This window comes from Erpetoichthys calabaricus, chromosome 3 (assembly GCF_900747795.2).
Source record: "Erpetoichthys calabaricus chromosome 3, fErpCal1.3, whole genome shotgun sequence".
NCBI lineage: Eukaryota > Metazoa > Chordata > Cladistia > Polypteriformes > Polypteridae > Erpetoichthys > Erpetoichthys calabaricus.
The window spans coordinates 98378652-98402286 of NC_041396.2; the positions used below are offsets into that span (position 1 = coordinate 98378652).

Genomic DNA, 23635 nt, shown 5'->3' on the forward strand with positions numbered 1-23635 from the left:
AATATTACTGAAGAAAGAAAAAAAAAAAGCTAAAACAGCCAAATGGGGCTATGCATACGACCTTAAAAGGTTTAAATAAAACAGAAATATATACCTTTATTTTTACTTCCTTAACTTGTGGAGGGTGTATCCTGTAGCAAAGCCCTAACTTTTTTCGTGAAAGCCCGTTTCAGTCAATAAGTCTGAAAAAGAGGTGTAAAGATATTGACAATAAGCTATGCAAACCCACCAAGACATGCAATTGTTTAAGTCAAGGCGCGAGTTGAAAAACACCATCCCATACTATTAGTTAACGATTAATACATTTCTATATGTACTGTAGGCATACAATACAATTGATAATATGTTGCGCTTATTTATCTGGTGTACCGACATTTTTGTGCGTTTAACGGCTGAAATCTAACGTGGTTTGTGCCCTTCAGAATGAAAACAGTTTGCATTTACCTTTTTAATAAAAGGCGAGCTTTTAAGCCTGAGAAATCACCCCGTAAATGCACACGTTTAATTGCACATGTGTTAATATGTATGCTTACACAGTATTAAAAGACACTCAACAATTAACGTCATTTACCTTCGTTCCCACGTTTGAGTTGTGCTGTAAATCTCTTCCTTGTTTTCAGTTCACATGATTACGTAGGAGGCGTGATGACGCGATACGTGACTCCCCCTCCTCCATTACAGTATATGGACAAAAAAGAGGTTCCAGTTATGACCATTACGCGTAGAATTTCGAAATGAAACCTGCCTAACTTTTGTAAGTAAGCTGTAAGGAATGAGCCTGCCAAATTTCAGCCTTCCACCTACACGGGAAGTTGGACAATTAGTGATGAGTGAGTCAGTCAGTCAGTCAGTCAGTCAGTGAGTGAGTCAGTGAGGGCTTTGCCTTTTATTAGTATATATATATATATATATATATATATATATATATACACACACATATACAGATATATATACATATACACATATATTTTATATATATATATATATATATATACATACATATACACACATACATGCACTTACAATAACATAGAAATCAATATAAACAACATTAACGTCATTATCATAAGAGAATATGAAGTAATATATAAGAAGCACATTTCATATAAATATAAATTATTAAACAGTAAAATCTTCTTCTATAATTTGCTACCGTGGCTATTCGTTTGTCTGTCCAGGATTTTAAATCACCTGTAGCTCGCAAACCGTTTCACCTATTGACTTGAAATCTGGTACACATATAGTACATCACGTCTGCTATCCACTTTATGGGTGATGATTGTATTACTCTTTTTATCTTTATTTTATTTTATTGTAGAATCAACTCCTATCTGCGCACACCAGGGCGGTCGTGGGCGGATGCGTATGGTGTATTCACTCCATGTTATCGTGCATTGCGCTGTCACTGGTATTTTGATAAAAGAATTTGAACAACATATAAGAAGCGTATAAATTATTAAACAGTAAAACATTAACATTTAAGAAGTAAAGTTACATTGAGTACTACTGCAGTGCCTTCGGGTATACCTCATTTTTTGTTTGCCAATTACATGCTTAAATGTATACATTTTTTGGTGTACCTACCCGAGAACACGGGACATATAACCGACCGTGGGAGAAGCATGGATTTTAAACACGCGTTGAGTTCATCTGCTGGTCTCCCTCGTGGAATAACTGGTAATCTATACTAATAAAAGGCAAAGCCCTCACTGACTCACTGACTGACTCACTGACCGACTGACTGACTCATCACTAATTCTCCAACTTCCCGTGTAGGTAGAAGGCTGAAATTTGGCAGGCTCATTCCTTACAGCTTACTTACAAAAGTTAGGCAGGTTTCATTTCGAAATTCTACACGTAATGGTCATAACTGGAACCTGTTTTTTGTCCATATACTCTAATGGAGGAGGCAGAGTCACGTATTGCATCATCACGTATTACGCCTCCTACGTAATCACGTGAAGTGAAAACAAGGAAGAGATTTACAGTACGAGTCAAACGCGGGAACGAAGGTAAATGAAATTAATTGTTGAGTGTCTTTTAATACTGTGTAATTGTTGAGTGTCTTTTAATACTTTGTAAGCATACATATTAACAGATGTGCAATTAAACGTGTGCATTTACGGGGTGATTTCTCAGGCTTAAAGCTCGAAGTGATCACTCGAGTGAAGGCAGCTTCACAAAAAAAACAGATCCTTAACAAACTGTTATTGGTATATTTTCCCTCCATTTTAAAAGGTTTTCTTTTCTTCTTAATAAAAATTTAAAAGCAGAACTTTGCCGGTGCGAACCGCGGGGATTTGAGCAACTGACACATACAGACATATTCATGAATGCAGGTACTTCGGAAAGAAAGCACCGTGTAAACCTAAAGTTTAAATTAAGTTCATAGACCTACAAAAGGTTGCCATTGATTTCAGGCAAGATTGCTTTTCTCCTGTACAACTATACGTTGCATTCTCAAGAGTGTGCTTGCACGGCTTCGTCATATTACAACCGGAGTGCTGAACTGACAAACTGGTATACAAACAGAACAATCGTAAAAACAGGATTAAATAAAAAGGCTGGTTCCGTTGGCGAAGCAACGAAAAAGGAACACCTTATATGACGTTCGTTTATAAAACAGCGGAGAGGCTGTTTGAAGTCAGCTACACAAAAAAACAGATCCTTAACAAATTGTTAGTGGTATATTTTACCTCAATTTAAGAAGGTTTTCTTTTCTTCTTAATAAAAATTTAAAAGCAGTACTTTGCCGGTGCCAAGCGCGGTGATTTCAGCGACTGACACATACAGATATATTCATGAGTGCAGGTACTATGGAAACAGAGCACCGTGTAAACCTAAAGTTGAAATTAAGTTCATAGACCTACAAAAGGTTGCCATTGATTTGAGGCAAGATTGCTTTTCTCCTGTACAAGTATATTTTGCATTCTTAACAGTAAGCTTGCACGCTTGGTCATATTCCAACCGGAGTGCTGAACTGACAATAGATAGATACAGATTATATATATATATATATATATATATATCGATAGATAGATAGATAGAGATATATATATAGATAGATAGATAGATAGATAGATTGAGATATATATCTATACTAGCAAAATACCCGCGCTTCGCAGCGGAGAAGTAGTGTGTTAAAGAGGTCATGTAAACATATATATATATACATAAACATATCTACATATACACATATCTACATATACATATATATATATATATATATATATATATATATATATATATATATATATATATATATATATATATATATATATATATATATATATATATATATATATATACACACATATCAACATATATATACATATACACACACACACACACACACATATATACATATATATATATACACACATACATACATACACACATTTATCTATATATATAAAGGAGAGTTGGGATCCGAGAAACTGTGTTTGTGTTTTTGTTGAGGGATGGACAGTTAAGGCGGGTGTTGGAGTCACGTGATCATCTCCCCTCCCATTCACCTCATTTCATTCACTTCATTTCGCTCCGAGCTGAGCTCCGCAGCTGGCGTGGTCTTGCTGTTCTTGATTTGCTTTTCACATGGCCAACTATACGTTGCATGCTCAAGAGTAAGCTCAGCGCACAACTTGGTCATATTACAACCGGAGGGGCAAACTGACAACATGGTATACAAAGAGATCCTTAACAAATAATTATTGGTATAATTTCCCTCAGTTTATTATTTAAAATTTTAAAGCAGTACTTTGCCGCTGTGAAGCGCAGGTATTTTGCTATATGTATATATATGTGGATGTGTATATGTATATACTAGCAAAATACCCGCGCTTCGCGGCGGAGAAGTAGTGTGTTAAAGAGGTTATGTAAACATATATATACATATACATATATACATATATATATACATATCTACATATACACATATCTACATATACATATATATATATATATATATATATATATATATATATATATATATATATATATATATATATATATATATATATACACACATACATACATAATGCGTTGTAACACGGGCTGTGATTGTTACATGGGAGGGAGATGACAAATCACAGCTTCCCGCTTTCTAATCGGGCCTGTGATTGGTGCAAGTTTAGCTTTACACCTGTTTTTAAGGCTTATTGACTGAAAGGGGCTTTCATGAAAAAAGTTAGGGCTTTGCTACAGGATACACCCTCCACAAGTTAAGGAAGTAAAAATAAAGGTATATATTTCTGTTTTATTTAAACCTTTTAAGTTTGTATGCGGGCGGTATGGTGGCGCAGTGAAAGGTGCCTGTTAGGAGACCCGGGTTAGCTTCCCTGCGTGGAGTTTGAATGTTCTCCACGTGTCTGTCTGGGTTTCCTCCGGGTACTCCGGTTTCCTCCCAAAGTCCAAAGACATGCAGTTAGGTGCATTGGCGATTCTAAATTGTCCCTGGTGTGTGGGTGTGTGCGCCCTGCGGTGGGCTGGCACCTTGCCCGGGGTTTGTTTCCTGCCTTGTGCCCTGTGTTGGCAGGGATTGGCTCCTGTATTTAGGATATAGCGGGTTGGATAATGGATGGATGGACATCTGTATGCATAGCCCTATTTGCCCGTTTTCGTTTTTTTTTCTTTCTTCAGTAATATTTCAGTAAACCCGGAGCTTGTCAGTTCAAATCCTGGTACTGACACCACTGTGTGACCCTGAGGAAGTCACTTCACCTGCCTGTGCTGCAAAAAACAAAAGTAATGTAACAAATTGTACCTCAGATGTTGCAAGTTGCTGGAATAAAGGCATAAGTAAAATAGATAAATATGTATTATACACATAGGAACTATTAATTTATTTTCAGTTAAGTCATCTGCAGCAAACTTTTATAAATGAGGGTTTCTCATTTTAGATAGTGCAAACTATTTCTTCTTCATTGACGTTTTCTCTTGGAGAGGTTTTTTCATTTCATTGAAAATTAAAGCAGCAGATGCCAAAATATGTAGCTTTCTTATTAATTTTTCAACATTGTGTAAAATAAATTTATAAAGTAACATAAAAGGTTTAAATACTGGTTATCCTTTTACACTAAAATATTACTAAAGAGATACAAAAAAAGTAAAATGGATATGTTCTTTTTCTTTAAGGAGATTAAATATTACTGAAGAAAGAAAAAAAAAAATAAAACAGCCAAATGGGGCTATGCATACGAACTTCCATCCATCCATCCATTTTCCAACCCGCTGAATCCGAACACAGGGTCACGGGGGTCTGCTGGAGCCAATCCCAGCCAACACAGGGCACAAGGCAGGGAACCAATCCCGGGCAGGGTGCCAACCCACCGCAGGACACACACAAACACACCCACACACCAAGCACACACTAGGGCCAATTTAGAATCGCCAATCCACCTAACCTGCATGTCTTTGGACTGTGGGAGGAAACCGGAGCGCCCGGAGGAATACGAACTTAAAAGGTTTAAATAAAACAGAAATATATATTTTATTTTTACTTGCTTAACTTGTGGAGGGTGTATCCTGTAGCAAAGCCCTAACTTTTTTCGTGAAAGCCCGTTTCAGTCAATAAGTCTTAAAAAAAAGGTGTAAAGATATTGACAATAAGCTACGCAAACCCAGGAAGACATGGAATCGTTTAAATCAAGTATCATTACATCTTCCTTTCTTAAAGAGAAGTAAGGCAGTACTTCTAAGCTTACATATTTATATATAGACATACATACATATATATATATATATATATATATATCTATATCCGAAGCCGTGCAAGCACACTCTTGAGAATGCAACGTATAGTTGTACAGAAGAAAAGAAATCTTCCCTCAAATGAATGGCAACCTTTTGTAGGTCTATGAACTTAATTTAAACTTTAGGTTTACACGGTGCTTTCTTTCTGAAGTACCTGCACTCATGAATATGTCTGTATGTGTCAGTCGGTCAAATCCACGCGCTTCGCACCGGCGAAGTACCGCTTTTAAATTTTTATTAAGAAGAAAAGAAAACCTTTTTAAATTGAGGGAAAATATACTAATAACAGTTTGTTAAGGATCTGTTTTTTTGTGAAGCTGCCTTCACTCGAGTGATCACTTCGAGCTGACTTGCTGGCCATCTATAAGCGTTACCTGGTAGGTAACCACCCATACAATCAGATTCTGAATCAGACTACGAATGCCGTGAATGTAATTACCCCGATCTACATGTTGTCAAATAAACGAACCACACGCCGTGGCGCAATTTTAGGGGCTTCGCCTGTAGTGCTGACGTCCGAGGTTCGATTCCCGTCAGGGAGTGAAGTGAGTGGCTGGTTACCTACCAGGTAACGCTTATGGTTGTCCAGCAAGTGAGGTAACATCAGCGACGGTGCCTTCAGTTGTGAGAAGCAGATCATAGAATGGTTGAAAATAGTTTACTGTCAAATAATGCAACGAGTACGCGACACGTCTTTCCCCCTTATTCTTGGCTCATCAGGCGTACACACTCACTGCACTCGCTTACTGTAATCGAACCTCGGACGTCAGCACTAGAGGGGCTTCGCAGCGGTGAAGTATTGCTTTTAAATTTTAATTAAGAAGAAAAGAAAACCTTTTTAAATTAAGTCTTAAAAAGAGGTGTAAAGATATTGACAATAAGCTACGCAAACCCACCAAGAAATGCAATCGTTTAAATCAAGGCGCGAGTCGAAAAACACCATCCCATAATATTAGTTGACGATTAACACATTTCTATATGTATTGTAAGCATACAACTGATAGATAATATGTTGCGCTTATTTATCTGGTGTACCGACATTTTTGCGCGTTTAACGTCTGAAATCTAACGCCCTTCAGAATGAAAAGTTTGCATTTACCTTTTTAATAAAAGGCGAGCTTTTAAGCCTGAGAAATCACCCCATAAATGCACACGTTTAATTGCACGTGTTAATATGTATGCTTACACAGTATTAAAAGACACTGAACAATGTCATTTACCTTTGTTCCCGCGTTTGATAAAAGGCGAGCTTTTAAGCCTGAGAAATCACCTTGTAAATGCACACGTTTAATTGCACATGTGTTAATATGTATGCTTACACAGTATTAAAAGACACTCAAAAATTAACGTCATTTACCTTCGTTCCCGCGTTTGACTCGTGCTGTAAACCTCTTCCTTGTTTTTAGTTCACGTGATTACGTAGGAGGCGTGATGACGCGATACGTGACTCCGCCTCCTCCATTAGAGTATATGGACAAAAAACAGGTTCCAGTTATGCGAAGAATTTCGAAATGAAACCTGCCTAACTTTTGTAAGTAAGCTGTAAGGAATGAGCCTGCCAAATTTCAGCCTTCCACCTACACGGGAAGTTGGAGAATTAGTGATGAGTGAGTGAGTCAGTCAGTCAGTGAGGGCTTTGCCTTTTATTAATATGTATAGATATATATGTATATATGTAGATATGTGTATATGTAGATATGTATATTTAAGTATATGTTTATGTATATATATATGTTTACATAACCTCTTTAACACACTACTTCTCCGCTGCGAAGCGTGGGTATTTTGCTAGTGTTTGACTAAAATCTACAGCGAGTAAAACGACATTACCTCCTTTTTTTTTTTTTTACGATCTCTGAGATCTTGCTTTTTTCGGTTCAAGGCTTCATAAGCTCTTTTATGTTCCATGGTGTACTTATCCCAAACCATCATCTTTGAATGTTGCAAGACTTTCGCCTTGTATGTAGATCGGGGTAATTACATTCATTGCATTCCTTGTCTGAATCACAATCTGATTGTATGGGTGGTTACCTGGCAGGTAACGCTTATGCTTGGTCATCAAGTCGTCTAACATCCGCTATGTGCCCTCTTTTAATTGCGAGAAGCAGATATATATAGCCAAATTCTCGCGCTTCGTTGCGGCAAAGTACTGCTTTTAATTTTTTATTAAGAAGAAAAGAAAACCTTTTTAAACGGATCGAAAATATACCAATAACAGTTTGTTAAGGATCTGTTTTTTTGTGAACCTCCCTTTTCACAGCTGTCGTGCTACGGCGTGTGTTTCGTTTATTTGACAGTATGTAGATCGTGGTAATTACATTCATGGCATTTGTTTTCTGAATCACAGTCTGATTGTATGGGTGGTTACCTGCCAGGTCATGCTTGTGGTTTGTCAGCAAGTCGCCTTACGTCCGCCACGTGCCCTCTTTCTGTTCCCAGAAGCAGATCATAGAATGGTTTTAATAGTTTACTTTCAAATAATGCAAAGAGTTTGCGACACGTGTTTCTCCCTAATTCTGGGCTCATCAGGCGTACACACTCACTGCATCCCCTCTCGGGAATCGAATCTCTATCGTCAGCGCCAGAGTTGAAGCCCCTAACGTTGCTGTCAGCAAGTCGGCTAACATCCGCCATGTGCCGTCTTTCAGTTGCGAGAAGCAGATCATAGAATGGTTGAAATTGTTTACTTTCAAATTATGCAAAGAGTGCGCGTCACGTGTTTCGCCCTAATTCTGTGCTCTTCATGCGTACACACTCATTGCATCCCCTCTCGGGAATCGAGTCTCGAACGTCAGCGCCAGAGGTGAAGCCCCTAACATTGCACTACGGCGTGTGGTTCGTTTATACCTCATGTCTTCTCATTAAACTTTTATCTCGCGAATATGTTATTGCAATCCGCAGCGGGAGCGTTTCTATAAACTTAATTTAAACTTACATTTTACACAGTGCTTTTTTCCCTTATGAAGATGCTTGTATGCTTCACTCGCTCGCTTCTTATTGTTTCGCTCCCTTCTCAATTGTTTAATGAATTTTTTGTTCTTCGCTGTTTGCGGCTCTTCCTTCATTTCTCCCTACTCCGTTCTTTTATCTCACGAATATCTTATTGCAATCCGCAGCGGGAGCGTTTTATAAACTTAATTTAAACTTACGTTTTACACCGTGCTTTGTTTCCCTTATGAAGATGCTTGTATGCTTCACTCGCTCGCTTCTTATTGTTTCGCTCCCTTCTCAATTGTTTAATAAATTTTTTGTTGTTCGCTGTTTGCGGCTCCTCCTTCATTTCTCCCTACTGCGTTCACAGTCTTTTCATGTGATTACGTGGGAGGTGTGATGACGTTACACTCAACTCCTCCTCCCACAGCCATCGAGCTGCCGTCCATTACAGTATATTGTGAAAAAAGAGGTTCCAGTTATGACCATTACACGTTGAATTTCGAAATGAAACCTGCCTAACTTTTGTAAGTAAGCTGTAAGGAATCAGCCTGCCAAATTTCAGCCTTCCACCTACACGGGAAGTTGCAGAATTAGTGATGAGTGAGTCAGTCAGTCAGTCAGTGAGTCAGTGAGGGCTTTGCCTTTTATTAATTAGTATAGATAACATCTCTGCCAAGATCGAAATAGAGAGGTAGCAACAGATTGTAATCTGTAATCCATTTTTGCACAAACAATTGTTTACCATATTCTCCATCCTGTGTTGCTCGAATCCTGGAATGAATTTACTTTGCACATTTTTCACTTTTCTTCATGTCCATGTGGAATTTTCTGAGTTCTTCTTTTTGTCTCCTATATTCTACAGATGTGCATGTGCATTAATTGGTGACTATAAAATAGTCCTATTTGAGTGTGTGTGGGTATGTGCGTGAATCTGCTCTCTGAATGTGGAAGTACCATGCTGTGTGTTCAGCTCTATAGCTCTGAGAGGAAAGAGTAGTAGTTAGGGAAGTTAGAAAAATGAATAACAGTGCCACTGCTTGTAAAACAATAAATTAGAGCAGAACATGAGAGCTGTTCAAGTGAGTTCTTCTGAATATTTTAAAGCTGAAATTAAGAGCATTGATTATATAAACTTATAATTAGATCTGTGATTCTGGTTAGAAGTGAGATAAAGATCCTTGATTTTTTTCCACATTTTTATTATATTTTATTTTTTTATTTTTTTGCATTTTTATCCCAGAATATGTAGGCAGTTTTAACAATGCCTGCATATGATAGATATTCAAACTGCTTACCTATCTAATTTTAAGTAGACTCTACATTTTAACAGCATTTGTGTATTATTGTTTTCTTTATTTTTAAATGGTTTGGTGGTTTTTGAGTTTATATGGAACGAGAAACTGCTTACACTGACTTGTGTAGGCATTGCTGTTACTCTATTATCTGCCTCTGAGGCAACACAGCAACCCCATAGCTTCAATGAGATTCCGTCATGTTTCACAGAAGGTGTGGAGTTTTATTATTTCTAAGTAGCCAAGGTATTCTTAATCCTTCCAATATGTATAAAGAAAAAATCATTTCTTTTGTGAAATACAGTAAGTTTAAACAGAAAAATATAATTGGCATCCACCATTCTTTATTCCTTATTCCGTAAAGCACACACTTTTTGTTTTGGTATAGGATTTAAAATGTTATGTTTAAAAATAAAACAAAATAAAATGGCAATACCATTTTATTTTGTTTTATTTTTAAACATAACATTTTAAATCCTATACCAAAACAAAAAGTGTGTGCTTTACGGAATAAGGAATAAGCTTTACGGAATAAGGAATAAAGAACGGTGGATGCCAATTACAAAATTATTGGGACTCTTTAGAAGTTAAAAGACACATTTGGATTGAAGTGATATGTCAAGTTGACTAATGACTCTAATTAGTGTCACAGTTGTCTTCAATCTTATAATCAGTCACTCAGCCTCTTTGAATTGAGCAAAGTAGTCACTCAACTGTGTTTTGTCATTGTGTGCATCACACTGAACATGGACAAGAAAAGTAAAACCAAAGAGTTGTTTGAGGAGGAAATCAAGATGGAATAGCCAAGCATGGTCAAGGTAAAGGCTGCAAGATCATCTCCAAAGAACTCATGTTCCTGTGACCATGGTAGTAAAATTATCAACGAGTTTAAAGTCTTTAGAACCGTAGCCAACCCCACTGGACATGCCTGCAAGAGGAAAATTGACACCAGATTAATCCGAGTGGTGGAGAAAAAATCAAAGAAAACATCAAAACAGATTTTTAAATGAAAATGGGCTCCATGTTAGAAGACCCTACTTCTGAAAGACAGACTGGAGTTTCCTAAAATGCCTGTTGACAAGTTGCAGTTCTTCTGGGAGAATGTCCTTTGTACATATGAAACTAAATTAGAGCTTTTTGTTAAGTCACAATGGCTCTATGTCCACAAAAGACAAAATGATGTTTATAAAGAAAAAACACAAATATTAATATTATGGGGCTGCTGTGCTGCAGGGCACAATGAATTTAGAAGATTATCAAGATTTGCCATAGTGAAACATACTACCCAATGTCAGAGGGCTCTGTCTCAGCCTTAGGTCATGGGTCCACCAGCAGGATAATGACAGAAAAGAGGTATCCAAGAGTACCCAAGAACGGTTGGAAACAAAACATGGGAATGTTCTGAAGTGGCTCACTAGGAGTACTGATCTGAGTCCAAATGAACATCAACAGAAAAAGAAAACCCATCAAATGTAAGAGAACTGCAATCATTTTCTCAAGAAACGTGGGCCAAATAGCCAGTTAAAAGATGTGGAAGTCTCATTCAGAGCTATAAAAAACTTGGTTGCTGTTATTGCCTCATAAGGGTGTGGCCCAAACTTTTTTACATATTGGAAGGGTACTAATACTTTGACCATGTCTGTATTTAAATTAACATTCAGAACTTTTTATCTGCAAAATGTTAAAGAAATATCTGTTTTAAATTTTAACTAAAATTAAAAGCATTCTGTTATTTAAGAGACATATATTATCACGTAAAAAAACAAGGGTTTAACTGCCCAACACTGAAGTCCAGAATGAAAGCTAACCGAGGAATTTGGCATTTATGGCTGTAGTTAGATGATTGAAGTCTGATGAGACCAGCACTTCAATCACCTTAATATAAAAAAAAAACTGACATAAAAATCTATTTCATTTTCAGCATTAAAGACTAAAGAAGACTAAAGAAATATTTCAAAAGTAAATTTAACAAAACTGTTGTCATTTTACTGCTCAGTATCAGTTAATAATATTTATTTTGTCTCAGTAGAAAGTAAATGGTATATTGTGACCAAGATCAGGTATACTTTTAGATTTCACTGTGGTTATTTCCCCCACCAAGGATCAAAACCTTGGCCTCGAAGCTCTCAGTCTGACTGTTTATTTGGCACATTCATAACTTACGCTTCCATTCATTTATTAAATGCTATTGGTGGCTACCATTTTCTTATCTACATCCAACATACTTACAAGTGAAAAACTGCTTATTTTAATAAGTCTTGCTATGTTTTCATGATGTTTTTAGTTGAGGAGTATGCATTCCTTTGATCTACCCATGCACAGCAGGTTTTCCAAAATATTTTTTAAATAAATAAAGTGTTTTAAATCTTGCTAGCTTGGCTTCTCAGTGAGGTGATTCAGTACACTCTTATATGATAGTATGCTAAACCCAGATTAGTTACAGACCAGTAATTCATTTTTTTAGACCAGTGCCTTTAAATCTAGTAATATTCAATGCTGAAAGACTAGTTCTTAGATATAAATTTCATAAAATGCAGGAAATAGCCATGTAGCATGTTTTTGCTTATCCTTTAAGAGAAAGTTGAAAGAAGTTCTTATTTACAGCACTGTCTCTTTCCTGAAACCATGTTAAGAAAAAGACTTAAATTTAAAATAATAATAATAACCTCCTAAGGATTACAGTATATCTCATGTTTTCATAAAGAGTTCTTTATTTTCTTTACTTGTGTCATTTTATTTTAAAAAATATGTTCACATTGTCTGAGCATGTTTAAATAGATTTTGCAAAATGTATATAGTTCTTAATGAAAACAAAGCTTGAAAATCATTTTATGGCAGAATTCTGTATTTTATATACAGTATTACCCATAAATCAAGAATAAAAGTAGAGTGAGAGATGAACTGAAAAGCCTGCTATAGTGCATTGACCATCATATTTTAGTGTGGTGGTTCAATAACAAGTTTCTTTCTCTAAATCTAAAAAAAGAAAAATTGACATTAAGAAGAACATGCCGAAATCTTTAAATTTACTTCATTGTTCTGGGAGGGGAGCTGAATATAGTGACTGAATGTAAATATCTGGGAATTTGGCTCAGTAATAATGTAAATGAGAATATTAATATAAAAAATAGTCTAAATGAAATCAAGCTTATTCGTGCTTTCTTTTTATCTCAGTGCAGTTTCTCATAAGTTTCAGTTGTATTGCATGGTTTAGTGGCCTGACAAAACAAAATATAAATAAGCACCGATGGATTTCTAGACAGGCCGACAGAATTATCAGTAACTGATATAAAGTACTTTATAAGCTTGTGCAAGAAGGTGAAGTCGCAGGAAATTGAAATCGTCTTGGCTAATAACTGCTTGCCTTTATGTTCATTACTCGCCGTCAGTAAATCAAGAAGGGTAGTAACAAGAAAAGTATTGCACAGTTTTCATAATTATGGTTAAAACTTTTGTCAGCTGTTAGAAGTGGTAACCAAAGGATGAAATTATAACCTGTTAACTGTATATGCCTTTTATTCCTCTTTATGTGAATTAATCAGTGATGCCAATTTTTGTGTTTTCATGTAAAACTTAAATTTAACCATAAACCTTAACTATGTTTCAAATAAAAAGTTAAGGAAAATTTTTGGTCAAGTTACTTTTCAAAACAAAGGAGTAGTAAGGTACAAATATTTGGTTAGTTTGACAAGTGAGCAATTAAAGTACCTTAGATTTTAGCAGACCAATCAACACAAGTGGAACAAACAGTAAAACTATACATTCTTCCATTTAGTGAATTGCTGAAAGTACTTTTCAGGGCTGTGAGAAGCTAGAATCTGTTCCATCTATTCTGACAGCATCACATGCACAGTAGGAGCTAACCTGGAATGGGGTGTCCAAAAAAATAACTTAAAAAATCATTTCAATTCCATACAATTTCAGTGCCATAATGTTGACATGCCTCAAATTGAATCGTATTAACTCTGAAATATTTTGTTCCTTTCATCATTTTAATATTCCATCCATCCATCCATTATCCAACCCGCTATATCCTAACTACAGGGTCACGGGGGGTCTGCTGGAGCCAATCCCAGCCAACACAGGGCGCAAGGCAGGAAACAAACCCTGGGAAGGGTGCCAGCCCACCGCAGGGTGCGCACACACACATACACACACTAGGGACAATTTAGAATCACCAATCCACCTAACCTGCATGTCTTTGGACTGTGGGAGGAAACTGGAGTACCCGGAGGAAACCCAAGCAGACACGGGGAGAACATGCAAACTCAACACAGGGAGGACCTGGGAAGCGGACCCGGGTCTCCTAACTGCGAGGCAGCAGCGCTACCCATTGAGCCACCGTACCATCATTTTAATATTCTTTTTCATTAATACATTTTTATTTGTGATTTCCATCTATTATCTTATTTCATTGTATAGGTTAGGGCAGCAAATAGTGACATAATTCTGGATGTTAGTGGATTCCAGAACACATTTTTAAGCTCAACCTTAATTGCCTGCAACAAATCAGTTTGCAGGCACCCATAAAAATACCCTTCCATCTTTGGGTCCTGAAAGGGAGTAGATATGTACAGTAGTTGAATAAGTATATGCTACTGTAATGTGTGGTGGGGCAGCAATGCTACATTTTCCTGTCCTGCTCCCTCTGGTTTTATTAGAAAACATGTTTCTTTTAGTATGTTATGTGTTTTTATTTACAATCTGTTCCCCCCCCCCCCCCCCCCCCCCCCCCCCCCCCCGCCCCCCCCCCCCCCCCCCCCCCCCCCCCCCCCCCAGACGTTTTAGCACATAGCATCATTGGACTTGAGTAATTATAGGACATGTGCTTTTAGCAGTCCCATGAGAAAACAGAACTTTTCAGTGGAGTAGATTATGTACAAAGCAATCTCCTTGTTAATGGTAGAATATGCTACACATCTGGGGCCTCATGCCTAACGGCGTGTGCGTAGATCAGGTATACAAAAGTGGAAATGTGCACAAAAAAATCCAGATGCATAAAACTGCGCATACACAAAGTTCCACGCACTTCCCCTTAATAAATCCCAATGAATGTGAAATTTAATGTGCCTGGATGTGCCTACGGCCCCACCCCAGCTCCTCCCAAAATTCTGCATATTTGAATATGCAAATAAATCAGTGTTTGTTCAAAAGAGAATGGCAAAAACACCGGGAAAAAAGAAATTTTTTAGTGAGTGCAAAGTGGAGGCAAGAAAAACGTAGTATTGGTATAAGCAACAAAAGGAAGTTATGGAGTGATGCAGCGTTGCAGAGACACTCAAAAGCTCAAGTTAAGAAAGTTACACAGTGCCTGAAATAAAAAAGTGGTCAGATAGCAAAGTCAACATGAAAAGGCAAGTTGTAGCCCACCGTCAGCTTCCTACAATTTTACAAAAGCTGACCCCTGTACCAAGGATGGTGGTGATGCTGCTGTGCTCAGCACATCTGCCTCGGAAGCCGCTGGGCAACTATCTGGCAATGTGCTGACGGATGCTGATTTGGAATCACAAAATGCAATACAGTAATCCCTCCTCCATCGCGGGGGTTGCGTGCCAGAGCCACCCGCGAAATAAGAAAATCCGCGAAGTAGAAACCATATGTTTATATGGTTATTTTTTATATTGTCATGCTTGGGTCACAGATTTGCGCAGAAACACAGGAGGTTGTAGAGAGACAGGAATGTTATTCAAACACTGCAAACAAACATTTGTCTCTTTTTCGAAAGTTTAAACTGTGCTCCATGACAAGACAGAGATGACAGTTCCGTCTCACAATTAAAAGAATGCAAACATACCTTCCTCTTCAAAGGAGTGCGCGTCAGGAGCAGTGACTGTCAGAGTTAGAGAAAAGCAAACAAATCAATAGGGCTGTTTGGCTTTTAAGTATGTGAAGCACCGCGGCACAAAGCTGTTGAAGGCAGCAGCTCACACCCCCTCAGTCAGGAGCAGAGAAAGAGAGAGAGAGAGAGATAGAGAGAGACAGAGTTTGTTTTTCAATCAAAAATCAATACGTGCCCTTCGAGCTTTTAAGTATGCGAAGCACCGTGCAGCATGTCGCTTCAGGAAGCAGCTGCACAGAAGGTAGCAACGTGAAGATAATCTTTCAGCATTTTTAGACGAGCGTCCGTATTGTCTAGGTGTGCAAACAGGCCCCCTGCTCAATCCCCCCTACGTCAGGATCAGAGAAAGTCAGCGCAAGAGAGAGAGAAAAAGTAAGTTGGGTAGCTTCTCAGCCATCTGCCAATAGCGTCCCTTGTATGAAATCAACTGGCAAACCAACTGAGGAAGCCATGTACCAGAAATTAAAAGACCCATTGTCCGCAGAAATCCGCAAACCAGCAAAAAATCTGCGATATATATTTAAATATGCTTACATATAAAATCCACGATGGAGTGAAGCCGCGAAAGGCGAAGCGCGATATAGCGAGGGATTACTGTAGTGGATTCTGTAAGAGATGTGGCCATTGAACTATAAGGGCTGTAGTAAGTTATGTTGACCACAAATTAAATAAATACTGTATCTGATTACCTATTTTTACATTTTGCTAATAACATTCAAACGAAGTTGTAATGCTGTCCAATTTGGCTAATCATTTGGTGGATCAGATTCATCATACTGCATCTCTTCAGGTATGGGCAAGCCACAGTTGTTATGTAGCACGCTACTACATGCTTGTACAGTGTGAAAACTGGACGTTGCTGCGAATTGCACGTTGGCATTTGCCACTTCAACGACAGTATAAGTAAATCTTATATATCTGGATGACAAGCGGATAATACCATCCCAATATATCTCGATAACAATCGGGTAATACCCTTCCATACAACTGGCATAGCATAACTCAGTAATGTTTGTGAAATACCCAATGGGTCAACAAGTTCACGTTAAAAAGCTCCTGTGGCTAAAAACCTGAGAATGGAGAGAACTTGCAAAGGATCCGGTAGAGCACAATTCCTCAAAATATGCCTTTATAAATCCGGTGCCAGTTCAGCACACAGCTTCAAGAGGAAATTGACTTAGAAGCTAGTTGTCATCATCATCCCTAAATGCGCTCTCTCTTCTAATTCTTCAGTTTGCAATTTCTTCTAACAACGCTAAAGCAGGTATGGCAGCTATAGTTTGGCCATTCCGTGCACCATTATATTGTTACAGAATGATTACATTCAAGTGAATTAAATTTGTAAACGATATGCGATTAATTTTGGTGTATTTGATAAAGCCCATGTCATTCATGCAAATGTAAAAAGGAAAGGCAGACCATAGAAACAGTAGCACTGCTTTGACACTGGGTGCCACAAGTTTGCAAAACCGAGCAGAAACTTGCATATGCATGTTGTGAGGCTGTCGTGAAAATGTGCGTGGCTTTACACCAAGTTTAGTTTTTATACATCTTGAAGTAACCATGGAAACGGACCTACGCAATTTTTTTGTGAATTTGCACTGTTTATACATGAGGCCCCTGGTCTTTACAGTAAAGACAGTGGCATGTATCAATTCAGAGATCTTCATTACTGAAGACCACTGTCTGTGCAGGTATGGTTCTGGGACTTAGATTGGAGTGTGTTTTAATTTGTAAGAAAGAATTTATTAGCATTAGAAACGGGTATTGCTTTCTGTAAAAAGCATGAAAATGTCAAAGTTAAATTTCATGTTCAACAGTGAACCACAGCCTTAAATTATTTAACACGAAACTTATCCATGGAAGGAGTATAACTGCTGGCACACAAACATGGAGGTCTCTGGAGACTGGGTTATATTATTACTGACCATCTCCTCCAGTTAGAAAAAGGTTGAACTTAATTCTGAATTCTCAAGCTTGTTGCTGCGAATGCCACCTCGTTGCATTTGAGCTAACCTGTAGTATGAGTGTTTTCAATAATCCAATCTTAATATTTTTTTTTTTTTTTTTTTTTACTTTGGCTCTAATACATCTTTCGATTGATCATGTGTTAATAGCATAACAGTTTGTTATTATTAATGTATTTACTGATGAATTTATTATTTCCCCCCTCCTTTTTTATTTATTTTTTTGGTCAGAAGAACGGAAGCTTGATTTGGATGAAAAGCCTTTGGTAGTACAGCTGAACTGGAATAAAGATGACAGAGAAGGAAGATTTGTATTAAAAAATGAGAATGATATCCTCCCAAAGGTGAGGCTTTATTTTCTTTCAATGTTTCTTATACTTCGATGACAGCAATACCAATGCAGGAACTGAAGTTGCATATGTGACACCTTGTCTGTGGTAATAGGTTTTGAGGTTTGGACTCCAAGGGCTGGTTTATATTTCATGCTCAGAATGTGTATGCACACACATCATGGCCGCCACGCATTCCCAGCGTTCTTTTGATGTGTCCTCTAAGCACGTCCTCCAAAATTAACATGGGTGCGCGAGTTGCAGTACCTGTAAAAATATGGGTGGCGTGTGTGTGCAAGTTTTGGTACATGACGTCAGCATCTTTGTTTGCTATTGAATATGTGATGTCGGGCTTGCAGCTCCAACAGGGTCAGCTTTGATGTTTGATGAATGGTTTGATGTGGTGAAACAAATCATCAAACTTAAATGCTGACATGCAAATGTCTTCATGGTGCTTTTCTTCATCCATTTCTCACATAGGCAGTACAAGTGTCGCATATTCCCCATCATAATGATGTGATACATTTAAAGGTTTCACATACCGTCTTGACATTCTGTGTGGCTGTTGCAGTCTTTTTTTTTTTCTCCACAACAGCATCAGAATGTAAATCATTTTTATTTTTAACATCTTTCTTCCCTCAACTCACAGCACAGCGAAATTGGACATTGTTTTCTCTCAGTGATGATTTCTCGCACTGACACCTGGTGTAATCCTGCAGATTTACTTAAGCCATGTGCGCAAGTACCGCTGCCCCAAGCTCCTGCGTTGTGTAGTGTTAAGTATCTCCCTGGCCTTAGGCTGCGTTCACTCTCATGTGGTTACCTGCATTGTTTCAGCATTCCAAAATCTTTACCAGTCAATCAAAGTTCAGTGCATTGAGCTTATCTTGTCTGCTGAGAGCGCTCTGTCCTGAGTCCTGTCCTTGAATGAGAGAGAGCATGGAAGTGGATTTCATAAGCAAAGAACAGAAAGTGAATTTATGTAACCATATGTGGTCAAATGTATTTGCTTAGTGCCTGCTAATGTCTGCTTTACTTATAGCATAATTTTGAGACACAACACTGAAACATTTTTAACACAAATGACAAGGGGGCTTATACAGAATAGGTTATAAAAATGTAGACACCTAAGTGCACACGTGTGCATTAAAAACATGTCAGCTCACCAAAAAAAAAGAAAATACGTATAGATTAAAAATGAAAATACACCACGATTAACGTGAAAAAATATGAATACTGTATCTGCATACAGAAAACTGACATTTCTATCCTTATAAACTGTTTAATCTTTGTTTTACTTTTAGATTGAAGGATTAATTTATTGAGAGTTTTTCACTGTCATTTTCTAGATATTCTTTATCCAACTTTGATGATGAAAAACCAAGGAACTGTTCTATTGTTTAACTGCAACAGAACAGGTGTTCTGTGCAAAATGGGTACAAGTGTGGGCTAACTTTTGTATAGCTTTAGTATCCTCTCTTTTGATATTAATATATGAGGATGGACAGGGCTGGAAATAAGTACATTTAGAGGGTCAGCTCAGGTTGAATGGTTTGGAGACAAGGTCGGAAAGGTGAGACTGTTTTGGTTTGGAAATGTGCAGAGGAGAGATGCTGGATATATTGGGAAAAGGATGCTAAGGGTAGAACTGCCAGGTACAAGAAAAAGAGGAAGGCCTAAGAGGAGGTTTATAGATGTGGTTAGAGATGACATGCAAGTGGAGGGTTTAACAGAGCAAGATGCAGAGGACAGGAGGATATGGAAAAAGATATTCCGCTGTTGCGACCCCTAATGGGAGCATCTGAAAGAAGAAGAAGATATTCCTGATATAAATCAGATTGGTCTTCCTACTTGTTGCCTATATGTAGACAAGCTTTCATCACCAACATCTGTTGTATCATTCTTATTCCAGACTGCTATGAGTCCTGTCTCTTCCATTGTATATGAACATGTTATCTTCTGATATTCCCACATAGACTTCATTATTCATCTGTCCAGACTTACACATCTCTTTGAACACTAGTTTTGTCTGTTTTCACTACATTCAATCCAACATTTTAATCTTAATTAATTTAATTTATAATATTATTAAATCTATTGTTTAATTCACCAGTTAGCAGTTCACATTTATTATACTCAGATCACTGGTTTTAGATCATAGGCTTGTTTCAGGACCACGTTTTGCAATTCTGCACAATATCCATTGGTTAGGTCTACTAGGAGTTTTTCTTCTAACATTGTGCCAAGGACCTTTCGTAGGAGTCTTACATACTGATAAAGCCATATTATTTCCCTTCAGTAATGCTTTTGTCCACTGTATGTATACTATATTGTGTTTAATCCTGTACTGGATCATTTTTATTCTAGTTTCTGAAAATTTACAATAGTATTTTATGTTGTAAAATCACTTGACACCTCACCTGTTTCATGTATTTATATGTACATGCTGAATGAGCAAAGAAAACTCAATTTATCTATAATTAGTTTTGCTATATGTCATTTTATACATTCTGTTGTATTATAAGTGTTTTATTTCAAAAGCTTTGATTAGAGTGAAGTGCCTAACCATGCAATTTATATCATATATCTGTGTAAAAACCCTGTTAAATTGCTTGTAACACTGTGTCTGTCAAAACTTCTGTTTACTAAGTGTTTTGTTCTATGTCTTTTAATCTTTTTGCTTCTTCAGTATCTTTCACATTTAAAGTTTTTGCTGTCATTTATTTATTTTGTTTGATTTTTCTTTTGTTTCATTAATATTTCCTCTAAAATTGTTTGCCAGGCACAGATATGATGATTTCACTACAGTTTACGTCAGCTAGCTGCATTTATTTTGTCTAGTTTATTTTTGAGTATGTACCTCATTGTGTCTGCTAGATTTGATGTGTGTTCTAGTACTTTTTGGCTTATAGATCCTCATTCATGCCTTTTTAATTATCCCTTTAGAAAATGTTACCAGAGACCAAAGCCTTTTCTTATTTTCAATCTTAAAGGGTTGTGTACACAGATTTCTTAAAAATTGTGTGACATGATGTTGCCTGCTGTAGCTGTACTCTTACTGAATTGCCTCCTTTGGAAGATTTGACTGATTTGAGATAAATTTTCATCAGTATCACCAATTGTGTATAGTTGCCTTTTGGTAGTGTGGAGCTTCTCTGGGGTAATGCTGTTATATTAGGATACCATAATTAATAAACCATTTAATATAGTTTGCTTTTGTTTTGCTGGTTAGTGATCTGTAGTGTACCCATAGTGTTAATTCTGTTGTATTGAAATGTTAACACTATCAAAAGCAGAACTGAAATGAATTACAATTAGAAATTGCAATTGTGGAAATCTCATGAATGAGCAAAGTTTCTTAAAATAAAAGATAAAACTGTAGCATGCACAATATGTAAGTCTGATTTAGCATATCATTTCACTACATCATGTTTGTATGAATATCTGAATCGGAAACACACTGGTGGAGAGGAAGCTTAAGTAGCATATTAAGTAAACATTAGCCTTCCAATCCTATTTGTTAGTCACAGGAATGGAGGAACTGCAGAACAGAAAACTGAAAAGCCTTGTTAGCAAATAACATTTATGCAAAAAGTGTATTCTTTTCAAATTCAAATTGCAAATTTTTCACCACTGACCAAGTGGATTTGAAGGTTAATTTAATTTAACTTCTAATGTGCATGTTTTTTGGCCATGTGTTATGACAAACTGAGCTGCTATGCATAGTTTGAGTAATCATCACTGTTATCAGTATAAACAAACCATACCAAAATCACTGAAGGTCACCATATAATATCAAATTACGCTAGTCATTAGAATAGGTTTGTGAATGATCAGAGGTATTTATCGATTGTGAAAACTCATGCTCATTTGACTATTAGACCAGAGTTATTACAGATGCAGTTCAACATAATACTTGTTTGCAGCCTATTTTAGTTGTGTTTAATTCACACCATTTAAATAATAGTTTTTTCAAAGAACTGTACAAGTAAGAGAATGAGATAAAGCTTGTCATCTTATCAGAAGTAAATGTGGGTGACTTCCCACCCCCCCCCCCGCCCCCCCAACCCACAATCAGCTGCTCACCCAGCCACAGCATTTCATTAGTTGGGTTACCTAAAATTATTTAGCCCATTAGCTTGTCATGAGCTACCATCAAATACTTAATAGCTCATCTCTTGAAATTAAAATATAGCCAGAATTGACTACAGTGCTAACTTAGTTAAATGAGCAACATCATCCCACACTTTGTACTGTCGTTAGTTTTAAACTACAAAATGTTCTAGACTTTTTGTGATAGAAAACAAATAATTGAATTAATGCTAGTTCATCATCCTCTTATACAGTCTTCCTCCCTGTCTTGCCTCTCTATTCTTTTTGTTTACAAAATTTTCACTTGTTTCAGCTTTGTAAAATGAGGTCTACCAAACCAAACACATTTATAAGGTCTTGCTTTTGAGTCATAGTCCAGGCTGTCGTGACAATCACTTGTACATCCCTTGGCAATGGCTTTGTTCCAGCTGCTTTGAAAATTGCTTCTGTAACCTCAGTGTTACAATATAACTATAAATCTGTGTTGTCCCATGTAACTTTTTACTGTACTGTGTACTTATAGCAGCAGACTCTGGGCAAATCAACATATAAATTGTGCTAGAGCTTAGCGTACCATAGAATGGAGAGCATCCTGGATCTCTCTTGATATCGTCTCAATACCTATGCAATACCATGACAAAAACAGAAATCCAATTCAGTGGCTTTTTACTAAAGTACAGTGCTTTGTATTATGGAAGTGAACAATGTTGCACTTTTTTGTTTTCTTCCAGAATAATTTGTGTACTTGGAAGTCATTCATGAGGGCAGTACCGATTTTCTCGGTACTACTGGAACTGTAAAAAAAAAACCAAAAAAACCAAAAAAAAAAAAACACTGGTGCCTTAAATTGGTTCCTAATTAGTACAGAAATATCAGTTTTTGTGATATCCCTACTATTGTATTTCCCTTTGGCCATATTATTTGTTACTTTGCCCTAGGTTATCAGGTTTGTGTGGATTATACACAGATCAATTTCTGTGTTGAAAAAAAGCATGTTCATAAACATCTTCTGGCTCATGATTTGCTTGAGGAAATTAAATGCCGGTTGGAGCACAAACCCTTAAATTTTAAAAAGCCCAAGAACAAAATAATGGTAAATGACAGTAAAGCCCAACTTAAAATCAGTTCGGTTTAATTCAGTCTAGGTACCATTAAACCTTTTGTCTTATGCAAGGAATTTTTATGTTATTTTTTTCACCTACATTTCCTATTGAAGTCCTGTAAATCACATGAAAAAAGTTTCTTCTACCTTTGCAATGTGTTCTGTGTTCACCTGTTCTTCTCATTTTTTGATATGGAGCTTTATGTTAGCAAGTGCCACTTCTAATCTTTTAAGTCAACTCAAGCTTGTTCAAATCTCTGCGGCAAGGGTCCTCATTCAGACCCAGAGGAGTGACAACATAATGCCTGTTTTTTACATAATTTAATACA

The 23635-nt window shown here is 37.1% G+C and overlaps 1 protein-coding gene across 1 annotated transcript in view; it reads left to right on the forward strand.

Moving 5' to 3' along the window:
* The window catches only part of afdna (afadin, adherens junction formation factor a), a 416944-nt gene that overhangs the window by 134513 nt on the left and 258796 nt on the right, over window positions 1-23635 (forward strand). Inside the window, 1 exon segment of the mRNA XM_051924597.1 lies at window positions 18015-18127. Within this exon segment, the coding sequence (XP_051780557.1) occupies window positions 18015-18127 (113 nt within the window).